We start from the raw sequence: 17,821 nt of genomic DNA, 5'->3' as shown, positions 1-17,821 counted from the left end.
TACTAAAGGATTTAAAAAAGGAAAATAGGCTGTTCACTTTGCATGGGAAGTTGCACTTTGCAGGGGAATGTGGGGTTTTGCATTTTGCATAGAATACCCACTCACGTGCAACATGATTTGATGTTGAAGGTCAGCAGAGCTTCACCTCATTCACTAAGTTCCTTTGCAAACTAACTTCCTTTGTTGATTTGTCTGTAGTAAATCAGCCCCTTAGAGGGACTGTCCCCTTTTAATGGAAGAACAGACTGCAATAAAAAAACAGCAGGTGTACTATTCCCTCACCATGCTATGCAAAACTAAAAAAGAAATGTTTTGGCATTCTGTAGGACCCCCTTTATTAGGAATATTTTGATTGATAATGGGAGGGGTAGGCATGGCGATTCCAGTATTCAATTGTAATTCTATCCTCACACCTTTAGCACTTGGTTTTTCAGCCAAAAAAAATCTCTTCTTGCAACCATTGAAGCACTGCAAGCCGTCTGTACTCTTGGTACAGAATGTCCCTCCAATCAAGTTTCCTATGATTAGTTCATTGGTTCTACCAGCTGTTCTTCCAAATGTGATTTGATCATGCAATTAGAGCAGGCAGAGCCTCCCACTTTAGTTGGATTAAGTTAGTAAGTGAGATTCTGTGGCAGTGAAAAAACAGCTGGGAACAACGATGCCTGAAGCCACCATTTTACTTCTCCCCAACTGCCCAGCTAAAATCTATAAAATCTATAATGCCAGCTAAAGCTTTGCTTTAGTAAACTAAATGTCCCTTCCTTTATGAAATATTGGATTGATACAAGTTCAGCAGCTCAAGAGTGTGGGGAGCCTGCTCCCTGCAGATAGAAATATGGGGCAGAAGTGTGTAGGCTGCAGTGGAGAATTCCTTTGCAAGCATATCAATGGGCACAGCAAATTTACCATGGCAAGTCAATGGGATCACACCACAACTGTGAGCCAAATGCTTGGCTTGAGGTTGTGGCACTTTAGTCCCATTTTAAACTTCTGCTTGGCAAGAAAAAAATGCAATGGCTGACAACGGATGCTTAGCTGCACTTTGAAACGTGATGCACCTCAGATTGTTTTTCAGAGAATGGCTAAATCTGAACTTAGCCTAACATGGGAGATCCATCCTATCCACTTATAACTGTATGCATGTAGCCTTTATTTGGTTGTATTTAGTGTTTTCAGAAGATGTGGATTTCATAATGATCTTCCAATGCATTTTCCATAATAAAAATAAATGAAACTCAATAGGGCGTGTAGGGCTATCTCATGGCCACAACTGATTTGGAGACCCATGAAGTCAAGTGGAGATATCCCATCAACAGAATCCCTGAGAGATACAGTATTAGGAAACTATCAGGTGGTTTTACACTTCACTATGGCTACTTTCACACTGAGGCGCTTTACAGTCGCTACAGCACTAAGAATAGCGCCTGCATAGCGCTGGTAAAGCGCCTCTCCTGTCTCTCCAGTGCGAAAGCCCGAAGGCTTTCACACTGGAACGGTGCGCTTGCAGGACGGTAAGAGCCCTTCCACACTGGGGCGGGCAGACGTCGGAGGTAAAGTGGCTCTATTTTTAGCGCTGCTTTATCATTTTTTAGCGGCCCAAGAGGTTTCACACTGGAGCGGTGCGCTTGCAGGACGGTAAAAAAAGTCCAGCAAGCTGCATCTTTGCAGCGCTGTAGGAGCAGTGTATACACCGCTCCTAAAGCACCCCTGCCCATTGAAATAAATGGGGCAATGCCGCCAAACCGCTGGCAAACAGCTGCTGCAGCAGCGCTTTGCGGGCGGTTTTAACCCTTTTTAGGCCGCTAGCGGGGGTTAAAACCACCCCTCTAGTGGGCGAATAGCGCAACTAAAATGATGGTAAAGCGGCGCTAAAAGTACCACTGACGCTAGCCCACCCCAGTGTGAAAGTAGTCTGTCAATAAAATAAATAAATTCCAATTTTAGGTGAACTGAGCCTTTAAAATGAAATAGTGTTCAGTGGGTTGTTCTTAAACTGTAGCCTAAATTCAATACATCGGATGATTTATATAATAAGTTTTACATTTAATTTTCAGAAAGATAACTATTTTTTTCCAGCATGCGTTTCATGCCAAAATGGAATTTAGACTATCTGATGTGCAACTGGATTAAATCTGTTTGTTCTCTAATGGTATCTTTTAAGTTAACTATGTCACAACATTTCAGAAAATTGTAGTCTCCAAGGAAACTAGAGTTTGTTATGCAAAATAAAAAAACACCCGAAATCTTATCTATTGCATTTCATAGTTGACTTGTACTGACAAACTTCCACATTAGGAAGAGGTTCTTTCCTCCTATAATTGGGTTAACCTCATGTGAATTACAGCACAGATACTGCACAGCTGTTGTCCCAGCATAATAGGCAGACATCTGTAATAACAAGATGTGCAATTCTGGATATTCAATATACTATACCAGCCTGTGTGAAAAATCACACACACACATAATGACAAAACTGGATTTGATATGTTAACCCTTTCATGACAAAGGATATTTTGTGTGTCTTTGAAAGGAGAAATTGCCATTAGATAGCTTTAACTCTTTCAAGACCAGAGCTCATGGATATCTAGATTTGGCCTAGATTAAATGTAGAAGTGTCAGTATGCATTGGTTAACTTGTCTATAACTTTTGGACTATGGTGCATACCCAAGTAATTTTTATATATTATAGGGAAAAATAAGGTTTTTATTTGGTACCTTTAGTATAAAAAAGTACTGTGATTCTATTATGACCTGACAAATGCACAAAAATGTGAAAGATACATTTTATATATATATATATATATATATATATATATATATACATTTTTTTACTTGATTTTAAAGCTGATGGCACTGCAGTTTGCACTGCAGCCTAAAGGTAGCAGTGTTCAACTGCAGCTAGGGAACCACTGTGATAGGTTCGTGATTATCAGTGGGGAAGCACAAGTGTCAGTGACAACCGAGATTGCGAGGCGGAAGACACACCGGGTTTTTTAGACATTTATTTGAGTGAGTGTAGGAAGAAGTAAAAGCCAACTGTAGTGCAATTTATTGTATTCTGATAACTGTATGCTGTTAATGCTGTAATGATAGTATTCAGCATATGAACTTTTTTTTCATATGTTTTTTCTTCCTCCATATTTTTAAGCAGAGCAAGTTGTCCAGCAACAGTGAGAGTAATGCCGTGTACACACGGGCGGACTTTTTGGCATCAAAGGTCCGACGGTCTTTCCGACGGACTTTCGACAGACTTTTGATGGACTTCCGATGGACTTTCGAACGAACGGACTTGCCTACACACGATCACACCAAAGTCCGACGGATTCATACGTCATGACGTACGACCAGACTAAAATAAGGAAGTTGATAGCCAGTAGCCAATAGCTGGCCTAGCGTTGGTTTTCATCCGTCAGACTAACATACAGATGAGCGGATTTTTCAACCGGACTCGAGTCCCTCGGAAAGATTTGAAACATGTTTCAAATCTAAAGTCCGGCTGATTTTTGCCCCAAAAAAGTCAGCTGCAGGTCCGATGAAGCCCACACATGGTCGGATTGTCTGACGGATTCGTCCCGTCGGACCAGTCAAGTTTGGTCTTGTGTACACGGCATTATAGGGAATTAGACAAAACTTAAATCAATATTGCACTAAGATGAAAGATTTTATTTATTTTTTATTAAATGGATGGTAATTGTTTATGATAGATAGTGTTTTTAGCAAGCTAATTGTCATTCAGTTTAGAATTATACCTCCTTTAATATTTAAAGTAGTTGAAAAGGCCTTTTTTCCCTTAAAATAACAAATATATTATACTCACCTGCTCATTGCATTGCAATAACACAGAGCGGGCCCTATCGTCCTCTTCTGGGGTGCCCTGCTGGCACTCTTGCCTCCTCCTCTTCAGTGTATGCCACCATAACAAGCCACTTGCTATGAGGGCAGAAGTGCAAGTTTGCTCCTGACCCAGGCTGTATGCTTTCATAGACACACACAGCGCGGCTTGACACATCCCCTAATTCTCTGCTCACAGAACTTGATTGACAGCAGCAGGAGCCAATCCCTCTTGCTGCTGCTTCTCTGCTCTGTGAATGCAGGGAGAGAGCAGAGAACTGCTATAGATGAGCACAGCACAGGATTGAGTGAGGTATTTAGGGCGGATGGGGCAATACTGCTACTGGGACATGTTTTAACTTAATGCAGGGAATGCATTAAGGTAAAAAATGTCTTGGCTTTAGAACCACTTCATTATGCTGGTACTATATCTGATTTTGTTGTTATGTTAGCAGGGCCAAACATAGCAAAAGTCATCAGACTCCAGATATGCACTGCCTCTAATCTGAGTCTGTTGCAAGCTGCATTGCATCGATCTGGCTGGAACAATCAGCTTAGCAAGATGTCCATGAGCCACTCTTTGTGGTCACAGGGCATCTCTTATATAGTCCCTACCATGCTATTATGGATAACTTATTCGACCCCCTTTACTGATGTTAGGCACATAAAAGCCATGCATTTCAATAATTAATGCCTAAAATTCCAGTCAAAAGTTCCCAAAATGTTTTAAAATAGTTGTTCATTACTTTAACAGTTAAACCTATTCAGACAATAAAGAAGATCATTCAAAGTATGCCCAACAACCTTTATATGAAAATGAAAAGAGTTCTGAGTACAGAAATAATTTCCGTACATAAATAATTTGCAACCACCGAATACCACTGGAGGAAAATTTGCCTTTGAGAAATCTGTCTACTTGCTGGACTAAGAATTTCTGCTAGAGTTGGATACTTGACATTGTACATAACCTTCCTGCTGGGCTCACAACAAGTAATTACTTCAAGACCTCTCCATAAAGAACTTATTTCTACAGTGCATAATCATACCTTGAATACCTTAAAGGATAGCTAAACAGCAAAACTGAGTTACTGAGAAGCCACTAATATCATTCCTGGATGAGGATTATTCTTCTGTTCATATTTGACGACCTGTCAGCAAGCCCATTTAAAGTTGAAATACGCTTGTGACTAAAATCACCAGGAAGCATGGCGGGGTTTGTTTATAACTAAACGAATGTCAGATGCACCCCACTTCTGTCAGTTAATTATTAGCCTGTGATATATTGTCATTCACTTTGATTTCTGATCAACACCTTTGCTATAAAAAAAAAGACAAAACAAAATTTGTATTTGGTAAAATCTTCATTTGAAATAAGGTGGATTTATTTATTTCCTATAGAGAAATTATTTTCCTATAGAGAATGTATTTTCCTATGGAGAATTACCCTGCTGTTTTGCCAAAGTGCTTTAGTTAGCACGAAGGCAAAGTTCTCATTTCCCTGGAACTTTGGTGAAAGTCAGGAGATTTGGGTGCAATGCATTGGCATCAATGGAAGATGAGAAATCACCATAATGTGTCCCAGTAGGACAAATGTGTTAAGCCTCTTACCCACGATCCGATTGTTGGCCAACCGAGCATCTGATTTTGTCCAAAGGGCGTGTGCCAGGATCTTGTCTTGCATATTAACGGAAACACAATTGGCAGCCAACAAACACAAACGTAGTGATGTACTACGAGTAATTTCAGCTCTTGAGCGCCACCCTTTGGGCCCCTTCTGCTAATTTCGCATTTAGTGAGCATTGATTCCGAGCATGCGTGTTTGTACTTTCGATTTTTGTGTGACGGAATTGTGTACTGACGATACGAAAATCAGACAACAGACCATTGTCCGCCGAAAATTTGCAAGCCTGCCATCCAACATTTGTTGGCTGAAAGTTTTACAACAATTGTCAGAAGGAGTGTACTAACGGTCAGATAGGACAACAGTCTGTCAACAGACAATCCCCTGCCAACAATCTGATTGTGTGCACGAGGCTTAAGTGTTGTGGCAATGCACAGGTGTGAATGGACCCTCAATGAATTAAAAGGTAACTGCTTCAGAGTATTATTTTCTGAGATGTCAGTTCTTCCTACTGCAGTCCAAATCTAATTAATATTTACTCAATGGAATTGATTTACTAAAAACAAATAGACTGCTAACTTTGCAAGGAAAGTTGCACTTTGCAAGGGAATTGTGTCCAGAGTTTAGTGAAAGAGGTGAAGCTCAGCTTACTTCCATCATCCAATCAAGTGCAAGCAAAATGCTGTTTATTTTTTTATTTTACTTACATGTGATTGAATATCCTTTGCAAAGAGAAATTGCACCACATTGAATAAACTCTGGAAAAAATTCCCCTGCAAAGCGCAACTTCCTTTGCACAGTGGACAGTCTAACTTCCTTTAGTAAATCAACCCTGATGCCTTTATTGCATTTACTGGCATTCAATCTTTACAACACGTAGAAGCCAGATTTATAAAAATGTGGACTGGCACATGCAGACGGGATCTTAATACTTCTTTATTTAACACAGGATTAAAATACAAAGAGTCCTTCCTTGCCTACGTATTTCATCCCTGTGTACGTCCTTACCCTTGCTATGATTAAGACAAACACAGGGCGGAAACATGTAAACAAGGAAGGACACTTAATTTTGTGTTAAATAAAGGAGTATTGGGATCCAATCAGTGTGTGTGTTTTATTTATCGTTATTGTGGCTGTAAGGATCCTTCCGAGCACTGCACACTTGCACCAGACCTACATGGACTTTCAGATTGAGCAGCTGCAGGTATTCAGTTGACCAGTTAACTTCAAACATATTGTACCTCACAAGGGGAAAAATCCTTTCTGACACTGTAAATAAAATGAATTCCCTGGATACAAAAATTTCTGTACTAGCTTGTAACTAAAACAGTCTATTTCTATATGCAAATAGTATCCCTTGTACAATTTTTAGAATACAAATGATAATTTTGCTTTCTAGGGTTTTGTGAATTCAGCTTTTCTCTTTTGAGTGTGAGCTTTAGAATTACCAATTCTGAAGAATAATGCCCCGTAGACACACGGTCGGATTTTCCGACGGAAAATGTGTGATAGGACCTTGTTGTCAGAAATTCCGACCGTGTGTAGGCTCCATCACACATTTTCCATCGGATTTTCCGACACACAAAGTTTGAGAGCAGGCTATAAATCTTTCCGACAACAAAATCCGTTGTCGGAAATTCCGATCGTGTGTACACAAATCCGACAGACAAAGTGCCACGCATGCTCAGAATAAATAAAGAGATGAAAGCTATTGGCCACTGCCCCGTTTATAGTCCCGATGTACGTGTTTTACGTCACCGCGTTTAGAACGATCGGATTTTCCGACAACTTTGTGTGACTGTGTGTATGCAAGACAAGTTTGAGCCAACATCCGTCGGAAAAAATCCTAGGATTTTGTTGTCGGAATGTCCGAACAAAGTCCGACCGTGTGTTGCAAAAAAAAAAGCAAAAATCCATGTAAATGTTTTAAGCATTAACAGCGCCAATTTTTTTAAAAAGGTTTAAATCACATGATTAAACGTTGATTTTTATAAGCACCCCACAGTGCTATGTGGCTGGTCTCAACTCATGTAACTGTCAATTGTTGAACAACTTGGTTTGCTTTAAAAACAATTGTATTTGGTTGAAAAAAAATGTTAGGAAATAAAAAATAATAAAAAAATTTAAAAAATAATAATAATTCATATGCTGAATATCAGCCACATACTATTGCAAAAATACAATATTTGTTTACTACAGTGCTCCTTTAATTATATAAAGCATATAACTTAAAATAGGTAATTAAAAAAAAAAAAAAACAGGAGTCACTTGCAAGCTTAAAATAATGTTAAAGGCTAAGTTCACCATTGTTCACTTTTTTTTCTAAATCCCAGCTCCTCTATGTATCAATGTAGCATTAATGTACTTCTTTTGCAAAAATAAAAAACAGCTTTCCATTTATGCTGCACAAGCTTACCTCACTGTCTTCTTAGCTGTTTAAAAACACTCCTCCATTACTTCTTCCTTACCTCCTGGACAGATTTTAGGTCATGACACAGGAAGGAGTTGACCAATTAGGGTAGATGACACTGGGTGCGTGCTAATGAGATCAGCTGGTCAACTCTATTCTGAGTCATGACCTAAAGTCTGAGCAGGAAGTAAGGCAGAAGTAATGGAGCAGGGTTTTAAACAACTATGAAGAGAGTGAGTTAAACTGGTGTAAAATAAATGGAAATATGCTTTCTTTTTGCAAAAGAAGTACATTACTGCTATATAGGTACATAGGGGAGCTGAAATTTAGAAAAAAAGATGAACTTATCCTTTAATGCAACAGCTGTATAATCTTCATGCCCACATCAACTCTTTGTCTGGGTAAAGATTAATATTTATATGTTGAAATGTAAAAAACATTATTTTAGCATCTATATCTACTTGCCATTACTGAAACCTGGCTTCATGAATCGGATACTATTTCTCCTGCTTCCCTCTCCCATGGGGGCCTTCTCTGGACTCACTCCCCCAGACCAAGTGGACGGAAGGGAGGTGGAGTGGGAATCCTTCTAGCCCCATGCAGCACCTATCAGGTTCTTCACCCAACTCCCTCTCTGACACTCTCCTCTTTTGAGGCACACTGCATTCGTCTTTTCTCTCCCATTTCTCTAAGAATTGCTGTCATCTACCGGCCCCCTGGACCGGTATCAGCCTTTCTTGATGACTTCTCTGCCTGGCTACCCTACTTTCTCTCTTCTGAAATCCCCACAATTATTCTTGGGGACTTCAACATCCCTGTCAACACTAACACTACTATTACTTCTAAACTTCTCAGTCTAACCTCATCGCTTGACCTGAAGCAATGGATACAGGCTCCTACCCACTCCAATGGCAACACCCTTGACCTTGCCTTCTCCTATCTGTGCACTCCGTGCAACCTTTCCAACAATCCACTCCCACTCTCTGATCACCACCTTATTAGTTTTGCTCTCTCCTTGTCTTCCACCTCTTCTCCCTCCAACCGCCTAACAGTTACACGCAGAAACCTTCGCCACCTCAACCCTTCTCTTCTCTACTCTGCTACTGATCACCTCTATGACAAAATCTCCCCCCTGTCCTGCCCCAACCTAGCTACTTTCATTTACAACAGCTCACTGTCTTCCTCCCTAGACAAGCTGGCCCCCCTCACTACACGCAGAATTAGGCCCCGACTGCTACAACCCTGGCAAACAGATGACACCAGAAGTCTCAGAAAACGTAGCCGCGCTCTTGAGCGCCTGTGGCACAAGACTAAGACCCAGGAAGACTTCACACAATATAAATCTGCCCTCCTAAAATACTACTCCTGCCTTCACACTGCCAAACAGACCTACTTTATCACACTCATCAACACCTTCTCATCGAGTCCACGTCAACTCTTCTCTACCTTCAACACTCTACTCTGTCCTCCACTGCCTCCACCCACCAACTCACTCACTGCCCAGGAGATTGCCAATCACTTCAAAACTAAGATTGATACAATTCATGAGGAGATCGCCAATGTGCAAAAACCTCCCCCATGCAACACCCCATGTCCACAGATACAATCATTACTTCCCTCATTCAACCCTGCTACTACTACTGAGGTTGCTAAACTTTTATCTAGCACTCATCTAACCACTTGCCCCCTGGATCCTGTCCCCTCGCAAATGCTACGCTCACCCTCTGACTCGATTCTACGCTCTCTAACTCACATTTTCAACCTCTCCCTCTCTTGTGGCATCTTCCCAAACTCTCTAAAACATGCGCTAGTCACCCCCATACTAAAAAAGCCCTCACTGGATCCCACCAATCTCAACAACTTACGTCCCATCTCCTTACTCTCCTTCTCCTCCAAACTTCTTGAAAGACTGGTCTACAACCGATTAAGCGACCATCTGACCATGAATAAACTTCTTGATCCCCTTCAGTCCGGTTTTCGCCCTCAACACTCCACGGAAACTGCTCTCCTTAAACTCTCAAATGACCTACTAATGGCTAAAGCCAATGGACTCTATTCTGTACTACTTCTCCTGGGTCTCTCTGCTGCCTTTGACACAGTGGACCACCCCCTCCTCCTCAAAAAACTCCACTCCTTTGGTCTCCGTGACTGTACTCTTCGCTGGTTCTCATCCTACCTATCCCACCGCTCCTTCAGTGTCACTTACAACTCTACTTCCTCCTCTCCTCTTCCTTTTTCCGTTGGGGTCCCCCAAGGTTCTGTTCTCTGACCTCTCCTTTTCTCAATCTACACCACCTCCTTGGGTCAGTTGAGTGCCTCCCACGGCTTTAAATATCATCTCTACGCTGATGACACCCAAATCTATCTCTCCACCCCCCAGCTCTCTCCATCTGTCTCCTCACGCATTACCAACTTATTAGCAGACATATCAGCCTGGATGTCACATCACTTTCTCAAACTCAACCTATCCAAAACCGAGCTCATGATATTTCCTCCCTCAGGTGCCACTTCCCCTGATCTCCCTGTCAAGATCAACGGCTCAACTATCAACCCATCTCCCCACGCCAAGGTCCTAGGTGTAATCCTGGACTCTGAACTAACCTTTCGACCCCACATTCTATCACTATCCAAAGCTTGCCGCCTCTGTCTTCGCAACATCTCCAAGATACGCCCCTTCCTAACCAATGACACCACAAAGCTTCTAATCCACTCCCTGGTCATCTCCCGCCTTGACTACTGCAACTCCCTCCTCATTGGTTTACCTCTAAATAGGCTATCCCCACTTCAGTCCATCATGAACGCTGCGGCCAGGCTCATCCACCACACAAACCGCTCAGCGTCTGCTACACCCCTCTGCCAATCCCTCCATTGGCTGCCACTCAGTCACCGAATTAAATTCAAGATACTAACTATAACTTACAAAGCCATCCACAACCTGGCCCCTAGCTACATCTCTAACCTAGTCACTAAATACCAACCTAATCGTTCTCTTCGCTCCTCCCAAGACCTCCTGCTCTCAAACTCCCTTGTCACCTCATCCCATGCTCGCCTTCAGGACTTCTCCAGAGCCTCCCCCATCCTCTGGAATGCTCTACCCCAATCCGTCCGATTTTCTCCTACTTTATCCACTTTCAGACGATCCCTGAAAACTCATCTCTTTAGAGAAGCCTATCTGGCCCCCACCTAACAACTGTACATTTATCTTCTCAATCAGCACATCACCCACAGTTATTACCTCTTGTATCTCTTGACCTTCCCTCTTAGATTGTAAGCTCTAAGGAGCAGGGCCCTCTGATTCCTACTGTATCAAATTGTATTGTATTTGTACTGTCTACCCTCAAGTTGTAAAGCGCTACGTAAACTGTTGGCGCTATATAAATACTGTATAATAATAATAATAATAATAATCTGATTGACAGTTCATCTCTATATGAATAACTAATCTATGCATTGAAGTCTTATTGGTGTGTGACCAGATATCCCAGGACAAGGAACTCACTGCAGTCATGCTGACCAAAGCCAAATTATAAAACTGAGTTTTAATTGTAAATCAGGGACCCCCTTTCTGCCTGAAGCATAATTGTATCTGAGCACCACAAACTAAAAAGGCTATTCAATTCATTTTTAATATTCAAAGCAACCTCACCCATCTATCCACATCTCCATGCTTTATTTTGTTAAGAAATTTCTTTGAAAATCACCCTCTAGCATTTTTGGCTGTGGCCATTTTGAGTAAGGGCAGATGACTGACGTAGCATTTACTTCCTGGAATTCATCTACCATTAGCTCAGGCATGCAGACAGGAGGGTGTGCTTAGCCGAGAAAGCTCCTCCTCCCCTCCTCCAGTTAAAAGAAAAAAAATATCCATGAAGACTTCTGGGATATATGACACCATTTTGGCCTAGACCAGTAACCAGGAAGCAACTGAAGAAATGTAAAAAAGCAAGTTTAAAAAAAAAAAGTGAATTCAATATACTTTCTTATACTTTCAATATACTTTCTTATCTATTTACGAAGTCTAGTTTCACTTTGTAGTTGTAGTTGATTTACTAAACACGGAGAATGCAAAATCTGGCACAGCTGTGCATGGTAGCCAATCAGCTTGCAACTTCAGCTTGCTCAATTAAGCTTTTACAAAAAAAAAAGCTGGAAGCTCATTGGTATCTATGCAGAGTTTCACCAGATTTTGCACTCTCTAGTTTTAGTAAATCAACGCTATTGCTTCACAAGTTTTTCACTGACCTTATCCTGCCTGCAAACCTTCAAATTCTGAGAACAACAACAGTCAACTGGAAAATCGTAATCTCCAGACTGTTGCCTGTGGGACAGAAACTAGACTAGAATCCTTGCAGCTATTGTAATACACATATTTTAAACACAGTTGGAGCTTTTAAGTTCTTATTACTCGTAACCAGGTATTTTGTCAAAAAATTGTTCAAAGGCACCATGTTGCCAGCTTAAAAATGGCAGGTGAAAGCACAGAAAAATCAAGCATTTTAAGTGCACACTTGCAGTGTTTTTCCTTTCCTTAAAATATTTTTATTACCTGCAACGTGCTTTTAAATTTTCTAGAAATGGTCACCGCTCAAGGAAAAGCACCACTCCCTCCTGCCTTGCATGGCATAACCCTCTCCTCTTCGGGGAGTGTCGAATTACCCTCTGTGCTTGCTCAGCTTATACATCCCATCCTTCCTCTCCTTACATAACCTTTTACATAGCTGCTGGGGGAGGAGTGAAGGAGAATACTATAGATCGTATAGATTGTCACTTGAGTAGCAGTTCTGAGTCTACTGGGCTAAAGACATCACACCCAAGATGGCAGCACCCAGCAGCAGTCCGGGCTTTTGGCTGATTGCACAAGGGAGGTTTTTACAAGTAAATAACATACTGTACATAAAATGTGTTAAATGTACATAATTTATTGTGAAGATTGTTGTTGAAATAAATAATCTGATGTATCTTTAAAAATCCATTCAAATGGAAAAAAATGTTATTATGAATACTCTTATTAATGAGACTGTATATAGTAGAACATTATGTAACATTTAATGTAGTATTTGATTTTTTAGCTCATTACTGCAGCACTCCCGAATCTCCTCCACATGGATTCATTGTCAGCCAGACAGGTGGGCAGCTGAACAGCATGGTCCGCTGGGCTTGTGACCGAGGTTTTAGGCTCATTGGAAAAGGCACTGCTGTCTGTAAAAAATCTCCATATGGATATTACACCTGGGATGCTCCTGTGCCGGCTTGTCAAGGTAAAGAGATACAAACATTTTACAAATGGGTCATTATCATTTTGTCCATCATTTAAATAAAGCAAAATCTCTCTAATATGAAACATATAATTAAACCATGTGCTGTATAATATATATGCCTGAATATACAGTATATACTGTGTATATGTGCATATACTGTGTCAATCTAACTATGGAAGGACAAAGAGTGATGACCTCATCAGTATGCTGCTGCTCTTTATTTGACCAATCACAAGCTTGCACAAATCCTAGACCAGGCAGTTATTGCACAACAGTAGAGCAACCTGCAGACTTGGCTATGATGCTTGAAACAGATTAATATTGTTTCAATATAACAATTTACAACTGTGGTATCCCATGGCTATATGAGGTGTATTATGATAATCTCCTTCCGTCAGCTTTGGTTGGAAGGTGTATCGCTATATTTTGTATAGTGGGTAATAAAATGGTAATCATTATTATATCAAGAAGTCTGCTTGTATTAGAGGGAACATTATTTATTTATTTATTTTTTTAATCAGGTTCATAGAATTTAGAGAGAATTTGGTTATATTGCCATATGCAGGAGGATTTGGACACTAGCAAACCAAAAATACAGTGACCAGCTACATATAACCTCTCATACTCCCAGCATGCCCTAGTTTTTTGCTAGCATCTTAGGGGAATGGATGTCTTTTCCCTTCTGAGAAAAGCTTTACCTTTTTTTAAATGATTAATATTTTTTTGCTAGCTATATTTTTCATATATTTAAGATTTTTTCTTTACTCAAGCTTCTACTATAAGCTGCTGGAGCTAGTCTCTATGCACAGCTATTTAGAGCGGTGTATCCCTAGCAATAGCTTTTCAGGTTGTACACAGCCCCATTGTTCTTGAACAATTGTGGGGCTAGCCTGGATTGTGACCTTTGAGCTCTGCATTGTGGCGATTTACAGATCTCAGTGTAATCTGTTAACTGTTGAGTACTTTCTGGGTTGAGAGCCATGACTTAGTCTCTAAAGGCTCTCTTTGTTAGTAGGTTGTATATTCCAAGTACTAGGAGTCACCTTGTGAATTAAACTGTTGAGACCCATTATTAACCCTATTTTTGGATTTGGTTTATCATGGAAAGGGTTAAGCATTGACATAATGCCATAGGTGTAGTGTGGTGTGTGTATGCTCTGTGCTCTTCTTCCCATCATTATACATGAGGTAACACATTCTTACCACTCCTCCTTATCACAGGGGACACAGATGTTTGCCACCCACCAACAATGACCTTGTCACCTCCAGCAATCAGAACCTCTCGTGCTTCCAACAATCAGTTCATGAGTATTCTGGGCCTAGACTTGTATCTTGAGTTTCATTGTCTCTGCCTTGCAGTGCAACATGTCAGATCCTAGACACGCAAATAACAGTGCCTCTGTAGTGGGTCCTAGAATGCACCTGTTTTTAAGGATCCCATCGACGAATGCTTGGAGATTTTTTTAACAGAACTTTGTTTACTTTTACTGGCCCCTGTATTGCATCAATGCCCTGCAGTGCCCTGTCAAACTTTAGTAAAATTGGACAAAGGCCATAACAAGAAATCGTATTTCCCTGTAAGCTGATTCCCTATTTGCAGAACATTTTAAGCTCCTGCCAGCAGCTCTGAATGACTTCATAGATGGATTAGTGGAGGTCTCCCATCTTATTGTCTGTATGAGTTGCCAGTCAATGGACATGCAGAAGATTCTTTGGCTCAAATGTTGAGCTGCAGATCAAATGTCAAAAAAAGTGGTCGCTAAACTTGCTGCAGGTCTGTCATAACCTCCCTCCATCATATAAAATTTCTTGCTTCAAGAGACATCAATGATGCATATTTGCATGTCCCCATTTATCCAGCCCAACAACATTTTCTTCAGTTTGCTGTGGGTCCCCTGCATTTTATGTTTGTGGCCCTGTTGTGCAGCCTATTCTCTGCACCTTGAAGGTTCACCAAGGTTCTGGCCCCTATAATAGCCTTGCCATGCTCTCAGCTTATCCCCATTGGGGATATTTAGATGACCTCCTGTTGAGGAAGCAGTGTGCACAGGTTCTAGGTGACAAGGTAGCATGGACAATTCAGACCTTGGAAAGATTCAGTTGGATCCTGACCTTTTAGAGTCAGCATTTTTAGTTACTCACCTTTTTTCTTTCCAAAGAGAAACTTCTAACTCTCTGTTCTCAGACTCAGAACGTCAGTCCAGGAAATTGCTTTACACTTCAATTCTGCATGAGAGTCCTGGGGCTAACGGTAGCATCATTGGAGGAGGTCCCATTTGTGTCATCATGGTAAAAATAGGTTAAGAACAATCCAATTTACCTGACATTATAGACCAGGTTATCTCTGCTCTGATGGCTCAGGAATCAAATTCTGAAGTTTGCGAAAACCCTTCATTCTGATCTCTTAGAAGATCCTCAAAACAGATGCAAGTCTGACAGGCTGGTCAGAAGTCCTAGATACCTTATCTATGAAGGGGACCCTGGAGAAATCCCATCTACCAATCAATAATCTGGCATTCCATACAATTAGGTTGCTCCAACAACAACACCGGACACTTTGACTAAGAGGGTCATCTGATCAGGATCTAGTCAGACAACTCCATAGCAGTAGTGTACATCATCCATCCAGGAATAGCAAAAAAGTCTTGCTACAGAAAAAAAAAGTAGAAACAATTCTGTCTTGGGCAGAGCTTCTGGCCTTGTCCCTTGTTTACACCCAGAGGTGTTCCAGAACACAGGTGGGGGTGCCAAATGAGGACCACTTAGTGGCCAGGTTCAATAACAAAATGGAGGAAAGGTTTGCCTCCAGATATAGAGAATCTCTACTGGAAGCAGTGAATGTTCTAAAGGCTCCATGGAATCAGTGCAGCCTGATCCATGCCTTTTTTTTAACCATAAATGTGTTCCTCATCTTCTCCATGGTATCGAGATGGAAGGGAATTCTGGTGATCCACATAGCTCAGGATTGAACTAAGTAGATGTAGTATTCAAACCTGATAAGACTTCTGGCAGATGATCAGTGGGCTTTAAAGGATTGTTAGGACCTTTTTGACTGAAGGAACGGTTTACCATCCTGCTTCACAGGCACAGGCTTTAACAGCATGGCTATTGAAGTCCAGTCTTGAGGAACAATTGTATATCCAGATCTGTAATTCCCACAATGGTAAAAGCCAGGAAGTCTACTACTGCCTACGACCATGGTATGAATATTCACCTTTTTGCAATGTGGCATGGATCATCATTTAGCTCTGTATACCAACAAGCACTAGATCTCAGCACTTACTGTCACGCACCTGGTCATAGGCTAAAGTGCTGAGAGGGCTTCCCTTGCAGGTCAGTGCAGAGCGACCCTGATGGTGGTAACAGGGAGTGCTATGCTCAGAGAAGCAGGGGTTACCAGCTGTGACAGGCTGAGGTGATGAGAAAATGTCCACTGGATGGCGGCAGACGAGCAGGGTGCACTGCTGGGCAGGAGTCCCTCAGGAGTACCAGGTGAGACTTGGCAGAAGGGAGATCCAGGAGCAGAGTCAAGAGCCAGTCCAGAAGTCATGCATGGAATATCAGCCAGGAGTAAGGCAGCAAGCAGAGTCAGGAGTCAGCCGGGGTCATATACTGGTAATCAGGCAGCAGCAGAGTCAGAAGGGCAAGCCAAAGGTCATACACGGATCAGCAGGCAGAAGCAGGGTCACTGGAACAAGCCAGGGGTCTAAGCAAGGAATGGTGATTAGACAGGTCAAAGGCAAGACAGGTCAGTAACATGAAATCCAATAAAAGCAGGATAGGAACTCAGGAACACACGGGGGGGGGGGGGCTGAAGATCATCCAGAAACTAGTGGCTGATGCTGCTGGCTTTAAATAGACCACCTGGTTCCAGAATCTGTAACGCATTGCGTGCGCCTTGCCAAATGAATCTTTACGGCCATTCGTACCCATATGCTCATGTGCATTACTTTTGGCAAATTTCTCTCTGGGCCAGTTCTTCCGTGGACTGTTCTCTGACACTTGCCATATTGTTTCCAGCAACCATTAGCCTCCCATTCTTCAATTAAGAGCTTTGGTTAGGGTGTCTTTCACGTGGTTCCCCTTGTGTATTAACCTGTGACTGGGATCTGACTTTTTCTGACCAGATTTTCTTGGCACTTCAAAAAACATCTTTTGAACCTATCAGGGATATTCCTATAGCCACTCTTACCCACAAGGTTGCTCTGCTTGTCGCCATCACCTTTATGAGGTGGGTGTCTAAGATAAGGGCTTAGTCCTGTAAAGCACCCTTTTTACATAAGCATGTGGTGGTGCTGCGGCCTATCTTTCAATCTCAACCAGGACATTGTTCTTCCATCCCTCTTTCTGACTCCAGTGCATCAGATGGAGAAGGAGATCTCTCTGTCTATTTTACAGCCACTGCTTCCATTAGAAAGTTAAACAACGCTTTTTTTGTCATTTCTGCTGATACTTGTAAAAGGGAACCAGCTTCTCACCACACTATTTCTAGGTGGCCCAGACAAATCATCATCCATACTTATAGTCGTAAAGTGTTTGTTAACCCCCAAAAAAATAATACTGGTCCCTTAAAGCAAATTAAACAGCACAGTTCTTGTGCTGTGTAATCTGCCCCCTCTAAACAGTAAAAAAAACCTCCCTGATCCCTCCACTTCCCGTATCCCCCTCTCTGCGCTGACCACAAAAATCAGGGCTGCT

The 17,821-nt window shown here is 41.6% G+C and overlaps 1 protein-coding gene across 1 annotated transcript in view; it reads left to right on the top strand.

The window, feature by feature from the left end:
- Nucleotides 1–17,821, top strand: part of CSMD3 (CUB and Sushi multiple domains 3) — a 1,635,173-nt gene that overhangs the window by 1,418,178 nt on the left and 199,174 nt on the right. Inside the window, exon 50 of the mRNA XM_073632169.1 lies at nt 12,935–13,123. Coding sequence (XP_073488270.1) covers nt 12,935–13,123 — 189 coding nt within the window. The remainder of the gene's footprint in view (nt 1–12,934; nt 13,124–17,821) is intronic.

Source organism: Aquarana catesbeiana, linkage group LG05 (assembly GCF_042186555.1).
Source record: "Aquarana catesbeiana isolate 2022-GZ linkage group LG05, ASM4218655v1, whole genome shotgun sequence".
Taxonomy (NCBI): Eukaryota; Metazoa; Chordata; class Amphibia; order Anura; family Ranidae; genus Aquarana; species Aquarana catesbeiana.
Note: the sequence above shows the minus strand (reverse complement) of the source record. Positions and strands in the feature narration are given on the sequence as shown.